Below are 18,428 nucleotides of genomic sequence, written 5' to 3'. Positions count from 1 at the left end.
ATGGAATGAATAGGTCCATTAAATTTTTTCCCCATGTTTTGTTGCTGTATGTGAAGGTGAGCATGGCAGCGTGGCACCCCAGGCCAACGCTCTGCGTCCCGCAGGGCAGCAGGGATGTCCCTGGTGCTCCCGAGCCCAGGAGCTGCGAAGCTCACTGGCTCCTCCGTGCCTGTGCCAGCCGGCTCGCTCCTGGCACTGCCCTGGCTGCTCCTGCCGCTCCTTTCCCTGACCTGGATCCAGAAGCAGTTTTTCCCCTGGGATGGTTTGGGGCACACGAAATCCATCCCATTTTCCTCTGGGCTGCCCTGGTGCGGTCTGGGTCTGGCGGCTCTGCAGGGCACTGCGTGCCCTGGGCAGGGCAGCTCGGCCGCGTCGGGCTGCGTCAGGAGACACAGAAGCAGCAGGAGAGGCACGTGGGTTGTGGGCACAGGGCACAGGGGAGGGGGATCTGGAACCCTTTAGAGCAAATTAAACGAGATACTCGATTGCACTGGAAATTAGGAGCCTGGTAATGAGATTGTGGCTTCGGGTAGTGGCACGTTGGCATTTCTTTGTGACGAATAGAGACAGTGCACGTGGGAACGGCGAGTGGCCCCCGTGTGCCGGGACACAGCACCCGGCCTGGACCCGGGAGCCCTGCAGGAGGGGGAGCGGAGCTGCCCCATGGAACTCACTGCCGCCTCAGCCACGGGGAGCAGGGGTTTTGGCGTGATCCCCAGGAAAGTGGGACCGCTGGAATTCCCTGTGAGGCTTTCGGCTCCGAGACAAAGGAAATGTGGAAACTAAAAAAAAAAAAAAAATACAAAAATTTCAAACTAAAAAATCAAACCAGCTGATTCAGCGATGTTGAAACATCTTGTGACAGCGTCGGGCAAATTTTTTCCAAACAAAATTCCGGGGAAAAAAAAAATCAGCCTGATTTTACACGACCCACGTCTGCCTCGACGGAAGGGCACGTGCTGGGGGGCAGCGTGGGGGCTGCCCGCAGCCGGAGCGGTGCTGGGCCATGCCGGGGCTCAGCACCCACCGCAGCGCCAACCCCACCGAAACGGTCATTACGGAGCGCGGAGGAAAATCTGAAATCCAAGCCGGCAGCGCGGGGCCCGCGCCGGCCGGGCGGCGGGAGCGCGGTTTATGGGAGCGTCTTGTCAGAGTTTCCACTGAACACCTCAGGCTTGCTGGGATCTCGCATCAGCTCACATAAATTAAATTAAATTAAATTAAATAACATAAACGCAAAGTCTGCCGAGGAGCGTGTGCTCCAGCCCCTGCCGGGGTGTGAATATGTGTCAGCGGCTGCTGCCGCCGTGCCAGAAAAACTCCTTCATGGTGCACGGCCCCGGGGGGGCAGGGGATGGGATGGGGATGGTTCCTGGGACAGGAACAGGGCAGGGGTGGGTGATGGCACGGGGGTAGCGACCATGCGCTGATGTGGAGAGGAGGGTCACTGTGCCTGTGCTGCCCGGAGGGGTGCCGGAGGGAAGCACCCAGGATCGGGACCCCCGTGCCGCCCAGCTGTGCCTGGGGAGCAGCATCTGGCCCCGGCGAGCCCGTGGCATGGGCTCGTGCCACCGAGGTGAGGGCAGATTTGGGCACAGGCACGTCCCTGCCCCGACAGGTAACCCTATCTCCCCGCGCCCCCGCGCCGCCCGCCTGCCCGCCAGGGAGGGACGCAGCCGAGGCTCCCGCTCCTGAAATGTATTTTAATGTAAACCTAGCTCTGAGGCAGCTTTTTCTCATTTTTAAACTATTTCATATCAATCCTTGGCCTGACATTTGTTTTCTTTGAGTGCGGTGGGGAGCGTGGTCGGCATTGCTGAGGATATCTCCTCAGGAATCTTGGCAGAGGCGGCTCCCTATCTTTGAAGAAATGGCAAATGCAAAACAGAAGGCAGATATTAGAGAAGCATAAACAATATTTTCCCCTGCTCACCCCAGCAGCGGTGCGGCGGCCGGCTTGGGGACACGGTGGCGGGGGGACCTGGTGCCCGGACACGCCGGTGGCATGGCACCTGCCCGGGTTGAGCCCTGGGGCAGGAGGACCGCAGGCCCTGGCACCGCACACAGGCAGATGCTTGCCACCTGTGGCCTCGCCGTTGTGCGGAGACACGTGGCCAACCCACTCCCCACGGGCTGTGACCGACCCACCGGGACGGGCAGCGGTGGCAGCCGAGGAGTGGCGGCACCAGGAGGGTGTGCAGTGGGTTGGGGGAGGCTGGTGCAGCCAGGGGTGTCCCCACTGGGGTCTTGTCCTGTTGGAGGCTGGGAGGTGGGCTCTGGGGTCGCCCCCCACGTGCTGAAACCCCAAGGAAATGCTGCTCCGAGGGAGAAGCTTGTTTCTCTGGTGGGTTATTGCAGTGGGGTTTCAGGATACTGAACTGGGACTGGCAGGATAAACACCGGAGGGCAGCTTCCCATCCCGGGCAGCCGGGCTCGCCGGCGGGGGCGGGCACCGGGGTTACGTTCCTCGGCGTTTTGCACACAAGAAGTTTTCACAGCAGCTCACAAATTTGCCATCGTATCTGGGCAGGCGGGAGAGCAGCGGAGGGCGGCGCTGCCATGGAGCGGCGGTGCCCAGCCTGGGAAAACAACGGTGTGAGGGATGCCGCGGCGGTAACGCTGTGCCAGGGAACGAGCTGCCAACAGCGGCACCAGCCCTCCCAGGGGCAGCGGGAGCAGCTCGAGAGCTGCTGTCTCCATGTGCTCCCGCTTCTCCGGAGCCCGTTTCCACCGGACGGAGCGTGTCCGTCCCGCGGGAGGGCAGGCGCTGCCGTTGGGGCTCCTCGTTGCAACCGGAGCCGCCGTGGGGATTCTTGCAGGTGGCGAGAGGGGAGCCAGGCGTCGGGGCTGATGGACGGAGGGGCTGGGATGGCGAAGCCAGTGCAGGGCTCCTGGCCTCACCAGCAGTTCCCCGTGGCAGCAGCTCCCCCAGTGCTGTCACAGGCTCGCGCTGCTCCGATCGCCCGCATCCCCCTTCACTGGGGGTCCCTCCCGCAGGGTGCGTGGACAGGGGCCGGAGCAGCCGCAGTGTCGCTGCGCTCGCTCGGGCACCGAAAACGCGTCCCCCTGCGGTGCTGGTGCCAGTGCAATGGGCTTTGGCAGCACAGGCTGCTCTGTGCCGTGCCATTGCCCCGGCTCTTGGCGGGGACAGCGTGGATGGGGACCCAGGAGGTCTCTGGAGCATCCCTGCCCATCCCTGCCCCACACATCCCGGGCTGCAGCACGAGCCCCAGCCCCCAAGCACGCTGCCCCGGCCCCTCCAAGCGCCCCGGTCCCAGAAGGCTCTGGCCTGACCACAGCTCGTTATAATTAAACTGGTGACCCCAGCACGAGGCTGGAAGTTGAAATGTCTGCGGTTGGTGGCCACTTGCCCGCAAATTCCCTGAGATGGGAATCGCTCTCTGCGGGTCCCCTCAGGCTTAGCAGATTTCTTTGCAAAATTCCCGTTGCATTAGAAAACGCCGTTTGTGCACAGGAGCTGCGAGGGTCTGACCCCCAGACCCCGCGTGAACACCCTCCGCTTCCCACCGGAGCGTATGTGTCCCTGGAGCGGGGCTGCTTTGGCTGCCGGAGCCGGCACGCGTCCCTCGGGGAGCCATGCCTGGGGCTCCTGCGGCGCGCTGGGGCTCAGCCCGCGGCCCTCCCCGGGGCGTCTGGGCAGATGCTCCGCATCCCGCAGCGGGATGCAGCCGCCAGCGCTGTGCTGGGGTCGTGGCGTGGGCTGGGGCTCACGTGGCAATGGGGACCCTTCTGCATCCAGGCCCCTGCCACTGCGTCTGCACGGAGACCCCGGGAGAGGGGATCCTGACCCAGCCCAGTGCTGCCGGGGTGGCAAAGGGGACGGGACCCTCCGGCACCACCGTCCTCATCACAGACCCCAGCCCCAGCCCTCAGCCTTCACTCGGCTCCATCTTTTGGCTATCGGGGCTGGCATCACGGCTGCTCCCCGGGCAGGCCACCGTCCCGCCGGGAGGAGGAGGAGAAGAGGAGAAGAAAAGGGGAAGAAAAAAAATGAATCTCCACAAAAATGTCTTCATAACAGGAAACGTCTCATAAAATACCTGTGGTTTGGCATGTGTGATCCGACTGGTCAAACTATGCACCTGGCAGGCAACCCTGCTATTAATGCTGCGCGCAGTCTGGAATTTCGGTGGAGCTGAGGCTGGCGGGGGGAGGAGGACAGGACCGGGGAGCTCGGGGTGCAGAAACCCTCCGTCGGGGCCGGGGCGAGGGGCAGAACATGTCCCTTGGGTGTTGCTCGCCTCCGTGTGCCCCCGGGGGGCCATCGCCACCGTGTCTCGGGTTTTCCACCCAGCCCTGGGTGAAAGCCCAGTGCAGACCCGGAGGTCTCTGTCCAGGTCTCCGAACACCACGGTGCCCACCATTCCCCAGGGACAGCTTCGCACCGGTGCGCATCCTCGGCTCCGGCCGCGCCGGGCACATGGGCAGCCGTCAGCCCGGGGCTCTCCGGCGCTCACCGGAGGAGTTTTGACAGCTGGAGGTGAGGGATTAAGCCCTGAGCCGTGACCTGCGGCAGCCTTGCGCCTTGCTGCGTGCCCGGCACACACACCGAGGGTCAGTAATCCGCCTGAGCTGAGCCCTGACCCCGCGGCTGCGGGATCAAGCGGTGGCACCGACCCTATTGGCAGCACCACCGCCGCACCCCGGGCTCCTCGGCTCTGGGCAGCGTGCACCGTGGGCAGTGCACACCGTGGGCAGTGTGCACCGCGGGCAGCGTGCACCGCACAGACTCCGGCTATGGTCCAAGTGCTGCCTGGCACAGATGCAGGGCATCGCCCGGCCAGCATGGCAGGGCAGGGTGCGGTTCCCGCGCGCTCCCCGCTCTCTGCACATCGCAGATGGCCCAGGCATGTCGGGAGGCGGGTCAAGACAGAAGCACCCGGATCGGTCTTGCAGCGAGCTCCTTAGCAGCTGCCTGCAAACCAGCTGGTTTATGAGTGGCAGAGCGAGCGGAGGCTGGCATCCCACCGCCTCGTGTCGTACACCCATCCCCAGGCTCCCGCCGCCGCAGTCACTCCGGTACCAGCTCCTCTGCTGCACCCTGGCACAGCTGCCCCGAGTTGCGCACGGGCTGGCTGGCCCGTGGCTACCAAGAGCGGCTCGGCCCGTGGACTCCCCGTCAGCCCTCCCCACCCGCCTCTGCAGTGGGTGCTAACGCAGCGGGAGTTAATTAGCGCGGAGCCCCCAGCCTCGCAATTAATTTGGCCACAACCCCTGCATGGGCCAGAGCAACACAGATGGATGCAGCCACCACCCATGGCTGAAGGCACTGCGGGGCTGTGCCACGGAACGATGCACCATGCCATGCTGTGCCATGCCATGCCACGCCATGCCACACTGTGCCATGCGGTGCCATGCCATGCCACGCCATGCCATGCCATGCCATGCCACGCCATGCCACGCCATGCCATGCCATGCCACACTGTGCCGTGCCGTGCCATGCCACACCGTGCCATGCCACACCGTGCCGTGCCATACTCAGCCCGCTCTGCGTGGGGCCAGGCGCGGGCACTGCAGGGGTGGCGGGAGGCGGCTGCCTGCAGATGGGGTGGGGTGTTTTTCTTTCGTCAAGGAAAATGTTTTCTTGTTCCCTGTGCCGAGGGGCGGGCGAGGCTCCGGGTCCGTGCGGCGCGTACAGCGGCTCTGGGATCGGATCAGGTGTCGTGCGTTTAAGGACCGGCTCGTGCCAAGACTCTCGCCGCGCGCTCCGGCGCTGCTGGGCGAGCCGCCGCCTGATGCCTTTGGCTGTCGCAGCCTGCCCTGCGGAAACAACGTGCTCGCTCTGCGTCTCCATAGCTCGCTTTTCGTTTTCGACTCCTTTTATTATTATTTTTAAAGCACGCGTAGCGCAAACCGAATCATCCACCTCCCGCTGGAGCCGGTCCAGCCCCGTGCTGGGCTTGGAAACGCTCCCTGCTTTATTTTTCATTGTCAATGACCGGAGGATGGAGCGGCTCGACGGGACACGGCGGTGGCCAAGCCCGCGCCGCTCCAGCCCACCCACACGCGCCAGCTGCTTTCTGGGTGCTTTCTCTTCGCAGTGCCCACCCGTGCCGGGCGAGCGCGCGGGGTGCTCACTGCCGCTCGCCAGCAGCCCGTGGCATGGCGATGGGGATGGCGATGGGGCCGCACCAGTGAGCCTGGGCGTGTGGTTGAAGCACATCAAAAGCCCCATCCTGGCTCATCCCGTGTCCCAGGGAACCTCCGTGGGGGCCGCGTGGCCCCGGGTTTGACGTGGGGACGGAGCCGGGGCGAGGGCCAGCGAGCGGCACGCCGTGCCCCGCACCGATCGCGCTTTTACTGCCGCGTTTAAACAAGTTCTCCGTTTTCCTGACCTTCAACCGCAATCGCCGATCCCCCGTGGATCCCATATATTGACTTAAAAAATAATTAGCCTTGAAGGGAGCAGGCGCGGTGCCCGCCTGCCAGGCCCATAATTAATATTTAAATAACAGGGGCCGTAAATCAGCGGCGGCTCAGCGAGCAAGCGCCGGCTGTGTGCGCGGGGGAAGCGCGCGGCTGCGCTGCTGGCAGCAGAGGTGCCCGGTGTGCGGCAGCGCCGTGCCCGGGACTGTTGACATGGATCCCGTGGGAAGAGGGGGACGGGGCGGCAGCAGCTGCTTTCCGCTGGGAATGGCCGGGAGCTGCGTGCCGGGAGCGCGCCAGGCCGACCAGCACAAGCCAGGGACTGTTTCTGGAAGGATGGGGGCGGTTCGGGCTCCGGCTGCTCGAGCCCCTGCGCTCCTGCGAGAACAAGGTGACATTTCTTGTCTCCTTTCTCAGGCTCTAAGTGTGAGATTTTTTTCCTTTTCCCGGAGCTTTCATGGCGTGCCAGGGGTGTTTAACACGTCTGCTCCCCGGCTGCCAGGGGAGCAGACACTCGCACAGCGAGCGCGGCGGCGGCCGGCTCTGAAGCCGTGCCAGGGGTCTCCGTGCTGCGCCGCCGCACCGGCTGCAGCCGGGTCGGGCCCCCGCTCCCTCCGGAGCCGAACAGCGCGGTGCTGCCGAGCCCCAGCCCTGCTCCGGCATCCCAGCGGAGCAGCACCGCGTCGCCGGACCCCTCGAGCTCCCCCCATGAGAGCTCTCTGCCGAGCTTGGCTTTTCTGCAAGGAGCGGTTGCGGTCGAAGTGCCAGGCTGTGCCAGCAGCTGGAGCTGCCTCCAAAGGACGGTGTGTCGGCCAGTTGCGATGCCCGGGTGGCAGAGTGGGGTGAGCCCCATCCCGCAGCACCGGGGCCAGGAAGGGCCACGCTTGGGAGCCCCCAAAGCATCTCCCCTGCTCCAGGTGGGAAAAAAGTGACTCCTGGTGGGATTTTGGCTGGTCATACTGGAGCAGCTTCCAGCCCCGCGGGACGACGGGCAGGTGACACCCAGCCGTAGCCGTCACGGGCGCAGTGGCATGAACCAGGCGACGTTTGCAACCTGCCGAGGACGTTGCACGGCTCCGCGTTGTGATTAATTATCATTTCATAACGCAGGAGGTTTCAGGCATGAAAGAGCCTCTTCACAGACACGTTGTGCACACTTTATCCATCATACAAGACTCCAGATGTTTCCATTTTATTCTTATTAAATCACCGCCTGGAGAGCCCGGGTAACGTGAGGCCTCCTGCCCCAGCGCCGGGCACTGCCGCGGGGGATGGCAAAGCACCGCAGACCCCTTTTCCTTGGGGGACAGAGCCACGTGCCTGGGGGGCTCAGGTCACACTGCCCCCATCGCCCCCGCAGCCACTTGGGAGAGCAGGGGCAGGTGGAATGCCCCATCCGGACCAAGGGAGAACATGCTGGAGCTCAGCCCGTGCCTGGAGACACTGGGTTACAGTTGGCCACCTCGCCGTGGAGCAGGGGGACTGGATTCCACGTCTGGCCGGAGCCAAAGCAGCCGGATCACCTTGTCCTTCCTCTCCCTTCCCCCTGGCCACGGTTTCCCCCCAGTCCCGTGGCTCTCCAAGGGCTGAGGTCTCGCAGAAGGACAGAGGGACATTTGCAAATGCTCCGCAGTGCCCAGCAGCGAGGGGCTGAGCCACCCCAGGGTGCTGCTGCCGCAGCGCGGGCTCGCGGGAGCAACGAGCAGCATCCCGTGAAAACACGCCAGTGGAGGGGAGGAGCAGGGGAGAACAGAGCCCAGGTGGGAGAACGGAGCTGGGAAGGGAGGGAGTTAGGGACGGAGGCCCAGGGGTCATACCAGGTAAGGAAAACAAATAAATAGCTGATTCAGGGGTTTGTTCTCCTCTTTTATTTAGCAGAAACTGTATTTTTACAGCTGCAATCCCTTAAAATGGGATTCTTTTTCCCTTAAACAAATCCTTGTAAAATAATGCTTCATAAAAACAAGCGTTCCTCTTCTCGACCCCAAAGACAGAAAAACAGTAACGCCGACACTGGCCCTCCCCGCGCCGCCGCCGCGGCTGACGGTGGCTGCCACACGTGTCCCCCGCCACGGCACGGCGGGAGCCCCACCGTGGGAACGGCACAGCACCGGTACCACCGGCTCCGGCAGGACGGGCAGAGCAGAGCTCCTCTCCCAGCATCCGCCGTGGCCACCTGCACCCTCACAGGGTCCGGGCTCCGTCGTGCCACCAGCGGCAGAGCCGTCCCCGTCCCCCCCAGCCCCGAGCACGTCGCGGGAGCACGAGGAGCCCGGCTCCGTGGGCACTGATGGGGCAGGAGAGCAGCGGCCAAGGCCACCTCGTCCCTGGAGACCCCGACAACCTGCCAAGCACTTGTAGCACCAGGAACGATCCCACGTCAGGGCTCCCCCCTCCTTTAATTTGCTTTAGTTTTGTTTTAATTTGGGAGCTTTTTGGGGTGGTTCTTTTCTCCAGGCCGCAGCTTTTTTTTTTTTTTCTCACTGCTGCTTCAGCAAAAGCGATTCAGGAAATTCCGATGAAATCCCGGCGCACAGCAGCCCTGCCCCTGCTCCCCGGCGGGAGAGGCAGAGAGCTTAATTCTCATTAATAACCACCACGGGTCAATTATTGCGAGAAGGAGGAAAACTAGCAAAGCTCTTTGGCATCACGTGTTATTTAAGCTTCCGAAAATAAACGTTCTTTGCAAATCAATCTGTTTGCAGCTCCGCGCGTGGAGCTGGCACAGAAAAAGTTGCTGGAGGAAAGGTGCATTTATAGAGGGCATTTATTTTAAATAAACAGGCACTTCAGGCAGAGGCTGCTGCTCCCAAGCGCCGCAGCCCTCCCCTGGGCTTTCCCGGACAAGGGCTCCCATCCTGTGCCCTCCGCGCGAGCGCCCGTCGCTGCCCACCAAGTGCCACGGTTGAGCCACAAACACAGCAAGCGTTGGGCTCCAACACCGTGGTTTTGGGCCAGCGCCCACTGGGAGACGCAGCACCCACCCAGCTGCTCCCGGGGCAGGCAGGGATCAGCGCTGGCAGCCCGCGCTGCCCGCCGGAGCCACGGCCAGAGCACACGTGGCGCGTGTTAGAGGAGACCCCGCTCGCTTGAGAGATGCCACAGCAACGCTCGGCTCAGCAGCCTGTGGTTTTCATCGTGACGTTTTTTTCCCCCTCTTATATATGTTAAAATATACAAGAGAAGCCTGACATGGGTATAACCCCAGACAGACAGGCACTGGGCAGCCTCTGACAGGCTCTGCTGGGTGCCCGCGGTGAGTTATTGCTCATAAATGGTGTATTTGTTGTGCATCTCCCAGCCAGCGTGTGTTGGGAAGGGTAACGCGTTCAGGGCAACTGTCCTCTAGGAAAAGGCAAATCTGGGGGAGTCCCGCTCTGCCAGGATCCTTCCCGGGGCTGAAGGGTGCAGCCGGGGGCCGTGGGTGCCCGCTCTCACTCTCGCTTTGTCCGCAGGAGCCGTGGGGAGCAGGATGCTGCCGGACGCTGCGGTGCTGCTGGCGGTGGTGGTGATGGTGGTCAGCCTTCGCGCGGCGGCGGGAGGCGGCGCGGCAGGCTACGCCCAAGTGAAGTACATGCAGCCCATGGTGAAGGGACCCCTGGGACCCCCCTTCCGCGAAGGCAAAGGGCAGTACCTGGGTAAGGGCCGCGCTCTGCGAGGAGGCGGGAGGACACAGGGCTGCAGCTGCCCGGGAGAGCTGCTGGCATGGCGGGAGGGGGCATCGCATCCCGCAGCCATCGGGCACTCGTCCTCCCCGTACCCTCGGGGTCAGAGCAGCCCTGGGAGCAGCCTGGCATGGCCGAGGGTGCTGCTGTCTAATGTGTCTTTGGCCAAGCACAGAGGGGCATTTCGGTCTCCTTAACCCATTGCAGGACAGGGACAGGCACAGAGGGAGGCTCAGCAGAGAAGTAGAGCCCTTTGCTTGGGCTGGGTGGGCACCTTTGGGTGCTCAGTCTGGGAGCTGGTGCATGAAGGGGATGCACGAGCCCCCCTTTGCTTTCCTTCTCCTCCTCCTCCTTCCTTCCTGCACGTTTGCCGGTAGCTTTGAAGCTCAGCCCCGGGAGCCCCGGCACTTGCCATCGCTCCCTCTTGCCGCAGTTAAACCCGAGCCGTCCCTGCAAGGCTTTTTCCACTCCTCCACCTATTCCGTTTTCCCTGTCTGCCTTTTGCACCAGCTGGAAAAGAGGGCCAAGGCCAGAGCCGAGACCCAGCCCAGCGCGGGGAGAGCAGGAGAGAGACGTTTCCTCCCTCGGAGAGCAGCGGCCAGACGCTCCACACGTGTTAAATCACTCCCCACCGAGCGACACGTGCCGTGTGGAGGGGCAGAGGTGCCAAGGTCATCGCTCCGTGCAGCCGGGCCTCCTGCGCCATGTCCAGCCCAGCCCCAGCCTGTCGTAACTGCCTGTCCCCAGCTGCCCTGCCTGCACCCATCCCCTGCCTGCACCCCCTGCCTGCACCCATCCCCTGCCTGCACCCCCTGCCTGCACCCCATCCCCTGCCTGCACCCATCCCCTGCCTGCACCCCCTGCCTGCATCCATTCCCTGCCTGCACCCATCCCCTGCCTGCACCCCCTGCCTGCACCCCATCCCCTGCCTGCACCCCCTGCCTGCTCCCCATCCCCTACCTGCACCCCGTCCCCTGCCCTTGCTGCCATCCCCCAGGGCTCCTCTCATGCCCAGCCCTGGCTGCAGGTGCTGGAGGCTGGAAGGCACAGGAAGGTCCATCAGTGTCCCGCACCGGGGGGGTTATTAGTGTCTCTTAATTTCACACCCCCTGGGGAACGGCGCAGGGACAGGGGCAGTGAGCTGCCTGAGCTGCTCCGGCACTTTTGGCTCATCGGGGTGTCCCCGTGCCAAGTGAGCCCCCAGCACCTGAGGGGCACGCAGTGCTCGCTGCACCCAGGGCGGCAGCAGCACGGGATCTTCAGCTCAAGGCGGGGATGGAGGGGAGGGTCTGAGCCCTTTCCTTCCCACCAGAGACGGTCCCCAACACCTTCCCAGAGCCGGCCACTGCCAGCAGCGGGACAGGGCAGTGCCGGGGTGCCTGGACCCACCAGGTTGGTGCTTGGCCCTCGGGAAGAGCTGCCAGTGCCCTTGCTGGGGGTTCACACGGACCTGGACCCTCCGGGGAGCCGAAGTCTTGGCTCTGGGAAGAGAAACTGGAGAAGGCTCGGCTGCGGTGGCTGATTTACCGCTGGGCTGAATGGCTTATCAGGAGTTCGGCTCAGCACATGTCACAAAACACACAGCAAAACCTGGAGCCGACACATGCTACGAGCCCCCCCTCCGCCCCCTTCCCAGCTGTTGTAAAGCTGCTCCCTGAACCCCAGCCAGGGACGAAACCTTCCAGCGCAGTGCAGGAACGTTTCAGCTGCTGGTGGGACTGGATTCAAATATCTCCGTGCTGCTTTTCCTTCTTTTTTCCCCTTCTTCCTATGCATCCGAGCGCTTGTGCTGCCTCTGAGCAGTGCTGCCGGCTCCTGGGGCAGAGAGAGGAGCGTGCCAGGCTCTCTGCAAGGTGCGGTTTGGGTGGGAGCTTCGCCAGGTTAGACTGGGCATGGCTGAGAGGGGACACTGAGGCAGGGCAGAGCATGGGAGACCCCTGGACATTACTCTCCTAAAACTGCTGGGAAAGAGAAGATGGGCAGGGGGATGCGGGCAGGGGGCAGATGCAGCCTGAGCCACCAGATGCAGGGCTGCACGGAGGTGGCTGGGGAAGCCGGTGCCTCCTGGATCCCACCGAACTCCCATCTCTGCTTAACCTCTAATTTGGCAAGGAAAATCCCCGCTGGCCTTCTGCCCTGCTCAGGGAGCTCAGCTGACTCGCCGCGATGGCGCAGGCCGTGCCGTGCCCCTGCGGGTTACCCCGAGTCAGTGGGGAGCTGTGTGGGGCCCCCCCTCGCTGCTCCAGCCTGGCCCCGGGGCTCAGACCCCTGCCTGGGGAGCCCGGCTCTTGCCAGCCTGCGGGTGCCATCTAGTGAGAGCCAGGACTGGTTTCCTCAGGGTGCCAGACACCTTTTCTGACCCAAAACTAGACTCCCCAGGAGCACAGAGGGCAGGAGACACTGCTAAATGCTAAAAGCATCGAAGCGGATATTTGCACAGTTGTTTTTTGTTTCGGCTTGGTTAAAACCACGTCCATGCAGCTTGCAGCCTGGTAAAACCATCAGTGGGTGCTGGCCGTGGCACAGCGTTTCCCCATGCACACGGGGAGCCAAGCCAGTGGCACCCCAGCTCTGGCACCAGTAAGGGACAGGCGATGCCTGGGGGCTGCCCAGTGTCCCTGGAGCAGGTGGCCCACGAGCCCGGCTGCTTTTAAAGAGAGTCCGTCCTTTGATGGCTGTGGGGCTGCTGCACGTGGCCAAGGGGCCTCCAGCTCCCTCAGCTCCTGCTCACAGCAAAACTTTGCCACTTCCATGCTCCTTTCTGTGCTCTGCTCCCGTCCCCTTGCACGGCAGCTCCCATCTGTCAGGGCTGGGGCTGGAGCCCGCGCTGAGCCTCCCCGCACGGCTCAGGGCACCCGCTGCCATGGAACACGGGATGAGAGATGCTGTAACACGGGTCCCACGCAGTGTCCTTATGAGCCTGTGAAACTCGCTCTCACGAGACAGGGCTTGGCAGCAGTGCTGGAAGGAGCTGGGCCAGGCTCTGCCATGCAGCAGCCAACCTCTCCTTCCTGCAGTGTCATCCGGCCGCGCGGGCCAGACCCGCTGCTGACTGCTCTTGGCTGGGAACCACTTCCCATCTTGCTGGAATATTCCTCTGCTGGCCGGTCCGCACTGCCGGCTCCCTCCCCGAGGCGTGCGGGGGTCCGTACCGGGGATGCGCGCAGCTCCAGAGGGGCTGCAAGATCCGCCTGGACGTGTCCATGCTCCTCTGGAGGTGCAAAGTTCTGTGGTGCCCAGGCAAGAGGTTGCAGGGGCTGTGCCCCCCTCTGCCCCTGCCCCTTCCAACTGCCCCAGCTGGCTCTTTGCATCAGCATCCACGGCAGCTTTGTTCATGCTCCGGGGGGAACACATAACCCCATGCTGCTGCTGTGAAACGCAGAGCTCCGAGACATGCGCCCGTGGCAGGACATGGTCTTTGAAATCGGATACCACTGGGGCTGCAATGTCCCAGTTTCTCTCCGCTAACGTCCCTGGTTTGGTTTTCCCGTCTGCTTTTTTGGCCGCCTGCGAGTTGGCAGCTCTCGCCTGGCGTTTCTCTTCGCTGCCTTGTGTGAGAGTGTGAGTGCGCTTTTTCCTTCCTCTGTGGGCTCAGCTGTAGATCCTTGTTCTGATTCCATGCAAAATGACCTAGAAAACTAATTCTTTTCAAACCATTGCAAGAAGAGAAAAAAAAAAAGCAAGGGAGAGGAGAAAACACGTTGAACTAATTTTCTGGAGAATATTTTTTTCCAGAATTCAAACCCCAGAAATCTGCTTTAGTGCAAAACACTTTGCATCTCCCTTGCCTTCTTTCCCACACTGTTTTCTGGGATGAGGAGCAGGAGGTTTGCAGAAATCCAGTGGCAATGTCATGACAGACAAGTATTTCCTTAATCGAGACAGCCAAGTGACCTCTTACAGCCTGGGATGTGGGCCAGGACTCGATATGTAGATAAGCTCTGAAAATGTTTCCATTACCAAAAGAAAAACAAGCAGGTACCAGGCTTGGAAACGGCCGGAGCTAATTGCTGTGCTTAGGGAAGGTAACGCCACCTCGGATGCTCCGGGAACGGTGCCCGCTGCTGCCGCAGTTACTCTTTTCACGTGTCTCAAATCCCCCCTAATCTTTTCCCGTTGACTGAGAAAAATCTCTGTGTCGGTGGATCCTGGTGCCACGGCTGTCCGTGCTCCCGAGGCTCAGCTCGCGGAATGCCCGGGCTGGGGGCCGGGCTGGCAGACCTTGGGGGCCCCCCCGCCGCCTCCTCACAGCCTCATCTTCTGCTCCCATCCCAGATGAGATCCACTCCCATCCCAGCAACTTGCCTGTACAGATCTGTTCCCAACTGGAATGATCTACCTTGGGCAGATTTGCTTAAAATTTGCCCAAGATGCCAAGGCTCTTCCCTCTGCCCTTCGCGTTCCTCATCATAGTCCCACGTACACGTGACTGCCAAGTATCTCCTTCATTTCCAGCTTCCCGAAAAAGAGTTTGTCAGATTTACTGTTTCTCACCCATTCCTGGGGTCACACGGGACGCAGCACCCTGCCTGGGCTGGCCTCGAGCTGTTATTTATGCTCAGGTCTGCGCTTTGAGCGCCGCGCGGCAGCGGGCAGGGAATCTGGCTCCGCTCGCTCTGCGGGCTCCCAGCCCATTAAGCTTCTTTCTTACATCCGTTTGCAAAAGACCTCTGGAAATTCTCTAAATGTCAAGTGGTTACGGCCTGTTCCCAGCTGGGCTGACTCACTGGGACGTAGCCGCGGTTGCGTTTCCCTCGCAGCTATTGGCTTTTTCTCCATCCTCAGCGCTTTTTTTCTTTTTGGGGAGTTTTGCTCTGCCCTGCTGGACACGGGAACCGTGCCAGCGGGCACCGCGGGCATGTCTTAACCCACACACAAACCACCTCTTCGGTCTCCCGAGTACATGTCCAAGAGTTTTCTTTTAAATCCAAAAGGATTAAAGGTCTCCCTCGGACTCGAGGGATGGGGTGGAGGGATTACCCTCAGCCCTGACTCGCTCCGTGAGCCCCGGTAGGGGCGACTGAGTCCCACGGTGCTTTTGAGGCTGCTGGGAAGTGGGGCAGCGGGAGGTTTGAATCCAGCTCCTAAAAAAAACCCTCCACAGTGGGTGATCAGCAGCCAACGCTGCCAGAGCTGACGGCAGTCGCTGGTCCTGTTGACACCCTCTGCGGAGGGATGGATGGAGTAAGGCTTGGATTAGTCCCCGCGGCTCCGGCCAAGGTCTCGCCTGCCGATGTGGTGGCCCAGGAAGCTGCTGTGGCCGCGTTTAAACAAAACCATTTCTAGAGAAGGGCACTCTCGAAAACACAGACACGGGCAGCGCTGCAGCCCCTGGCTTGAACGCCCCCGGGTGTCCCGCACCGGGCACGTTCCTCCGTCCACCGCCGGCCCCACTGCAGCTCCGTGTCTCCTCTCTCCACAGACATGCCGCCGCTGCTGCCGATGGACCTCAAAGGCGAGCCAGGACCGCCGGGGAAGCCTGGCCCGCGTGGACCACCCGGGCCCCCCGGCTACCCAGGAAAGCCGGGCACAGGGAAGCCGGGAATGCACGGCCAGCCCGGGCCCGCTGGGCCCCCCGGCTTCTCGGGCATCGGGAAACCCGGCATCCCAGGGCTCCCTGGGAAGGCGGGCATGAAAGGGATGCCCGGAGCCAAGGGAGAGCCCGGCATGCGAGGGGAGCAGGGGCCAAGAGGACTGCCCGGCCCCCCGGGGCTGCCGGGGCCAGCTGGAATCTCGGTCAGCGGGAAGCCGGGTGCCCAGGGCGGCCCCGGGCTGCCCGGGTTCCGGGGCGAGCCTGGCCCGAAGGGAGAGCCGGGTCCCCGCGGAGAGCGAGGGATGAAGGGTGAGAATGGGGTGGGGAAGCCGGGGCTACCGGGACCACGGGGGAACGGGGGCCCTCCCGGCCCCGCAGGGCCCCCAGGGCCCGTTGGCGTTGGCAAACCCGGCCGGGACGGGCTGCCGGGTGCGCCAGGGGAGAAGGGCGACACGGGCCCTCCGGGTGCGCCCGGCGTTGGCGGGGAGCCGGGTCCTGCGGGGCCCCGGGGTCCCCCTGGCATCGACGGCATCGGTGTCCCGGGCGCCGCGGGGGTGCCAGGGATACAGGGCCCCACGGGGCCAAAGGGGGAGCCCGGGATCCGTGGTCTCCCTGGCTTGCCAGGCCCCACGGGCTACGGGAAGCCGGGATTGCCTGGCCTGAAAGGGGACCGCGGGCAGCCTGGGGCGCCAGGGGCCATCGGCGACAAGGGGGAGCCCGGAGCTGATGGGGAGCCAGGGGAGCCGGGCCCCGCCGGCATCATCGGGCCACCGGGTGTGCCGGGGTCCATGGGTCTGCCGGGCAAGCATGGGCTGCCCGGTGCCAAGGGCGACGTGGGGCCGAGCGGGCCCCCGGGGATGCCAGGGATGCGCGGCGACCAGGGCCCCAGCGGCTTCGCGGGGAAGCCGGGGGTGCCGGGAGAAAGGGGCTTGCCTGGGTCGCAGGGACCCCCCGGCCCGACCGGCCCCAAAGGAGAGCCGGGGTTCATCGGCCTGCCAGGGGTGCCAGGATCGACGGGCGGCCCCGGGCCGAAGGGGGACGGCGGGATCCCGGGGCAGCCCGGGCTGCGGGGCCCCTCTGGCATCCCCGGCTTGCAGGGACCCACAGGGCCCATGGGGCCCCAGGGCTTACCGGGGCTGAAAGGGGAGCCTGGGCTCCCCGGCGTGCCTGGCGAGGGGAAGACCGGCGAGCCTGGCATGGCCGGACCCATCGGCCCCCCGGGAATGCCAGGAACGCCGGGGCTTAACGGGCCACCGGGGCCACCAGGGCCACCGGGGCCACCAGGAGCACCCGGGGTGTTCGACGAGACTGGTGTGGCGGGGCTGCACCTGCCGGACGGTGGCGTGGAGGGCGCCGTGCTGGGCAACGGCAAGCCGGGCAAGCCGCAGTACGGCCGAGGGGAGCTCTCCGCCCGCATCGCACCAGCCTTCACCGCCATCCTCACCTCCCCCTTCCCGGCCTCGGGCATGCCGGTCAAGTTCGACCGGACTTTGTATAACGGGCACAACGGCTACAACCCCGTCACCGGGATATTCACCTGCCCCGTGTCCGGCATCTACTACTTTGCCTACCACGTGCACGTGAAAGGGACCAACGTCTGGGTGGCGCTTTACAAGAACAACGTACCCGCCACCTACACCTACGACGAGTACAAGAAGGGCTACCTGGACCAGGCCTCGGGCAGCGCCGTGCTCGAACTCAAGGAGAACGACCAAGTCTGGGTACAAATGCCCTCGGACCAGGCCAACGGGCTGTACTCCACGGAATACATCCACTCCTCCTTCTCCGGGTTCCTGCTTTGCCCCACATAACGGCTGTTGGGAACGTTTCCTTTTCACCCACTTTAGCCATAAACTATCTTTTTTTTTTTGTTTTTTGAGATAAAAGGTTTTTTAAAATTAATACAGAAAAGAAAAATCACTGGGAAGAACGCGCAAGCCGTTGTCACGGGACCTTGCTTCACGCTGTTTGATCCACGAGTCGAGGGTAATCGGAAAGGAGACGTCTATCCATCTCTTTTTGGGGGAGGGAGAAGGGAGGGAGAGGAGCGACTTCCTCAGCAAAGCATATTTGGCATAAGTTTTACCCTAGTGACTGTACATCAAACACAGGAAGGCGCTTGGGATGGCAAGGATCTGGCTCTGCAGTAAACTGCTCCGTGATCCAGAGAGTCGTCTGGAAGACGAGACCTTTCTGGTCTGTAGTCAAGTGCCCTCGTTTCCCGTTTGAGTACCAGTTAAATAAACGGCTGTTGTAGCGGATGGTGTGTTTGGTAACCAGCACAGGGGTCCTAGGCACTTAACACAAACCTGTACAGCAGCAGAGACCCATGATGGATTGAGAAATTTCCTTCCCAAACCATCAGACTCCCAAGTTTCGGTCTCACTGGTGCTGATTTTTTCAGACTGTGCTTTGAGACAGTCTCTCTGATTCACTCCGGATTCAGTGTGGTTGGATGAAAACCATAAAAAGTGACACACTTTGCATAAGCACCTTCTTGTAAGAAGTTAATATTATTTTTAACCCGCTCCTCCAGCACCTTTAGGAATAAAAGCATCCAGGGATTGGCATCTGGATGACAGATGACCTATTCCAAAGCTGTTGAGGGACACTGGGACCCCTGTGATGAACAACGATCCTCTCTCTCGGGTTAATCCGAGGCAAGTCCGAGGGCTGGTTCTGTCCCATCTTTCTCTGCAGCCCAAAGACTCGCTGGGCCTTGTGAGCATCCCATTCCCTGATGATCCAAGGACGGCACTGCAAGCCCGGCTGACAGTGCTTCTAGCCTGGTTTGATAGGTTTAGTTATGCTTCCTTCAGAGTGCCACTTACGGACAAGTTGCT

General features: G+C 62.6%; 1 protein-coding gene across 1 annotated transcript; it reads left to right on the top strand.

Annotated features, from left to right (window-relative positions):
- Positions 1 to 9,859: 9,859 nt before the first annotated feature.
- Positions 9,860 to 17,396, top strand: COL8A2 (collagen type VIII alpha 2 chain). The gene is made up of 2 exons (XM_086626165.1): positions 9,860 to 10,025; positions 15,475 to 17,396. The coding sequence occupies exons 1-2, from the start codon at positions 9,860 to 9,862 to the stop codon at positions 17,394 to 17,396; spliced, it is 2,088 nt and encodes a 695-aa protein (XP_086482291.1).
- The last annotated feature ends 1,032 nt before the right edge of the window (positions 17,397 to 18,428 follow it).

The sequence above is a fragment of the Tauraco erythrolophus genome, chromosome 24, assembly GCF_009769465.1.
Source record: "Tauraco erythrolophus isolate bTauEry1 chromosome 24, bTauEry1.pri, whole genome shotgun sequence".
Taxonomy (NCBI): domain Eukaryota; kingdom Metazoa; phylum Chordata; class Aves; order Musophagiformes; family Musophagidae; genus Tauraco; species Tauraco erythrolophus.
This window is presented reverse-complemented; position numbering and strand designations above follow the sequence as displayed.

Coding starts and splice junctions, on each gene's coding strand:
- COL8A2 (XM_086626165.1), top strand. CDS start 9,860: ATGCTGCCGGACGCTGCGGTGCTGCTGGCGGTGGTGGTGATGGTGGTC. Junction 10,026..15,474: donor AGGCAAAGGGCAGTACCTGG/GTAAGGGCCGCG, acceptor CTCTCTCCACAG/ACATGCCGCCGCTGCTGCCG.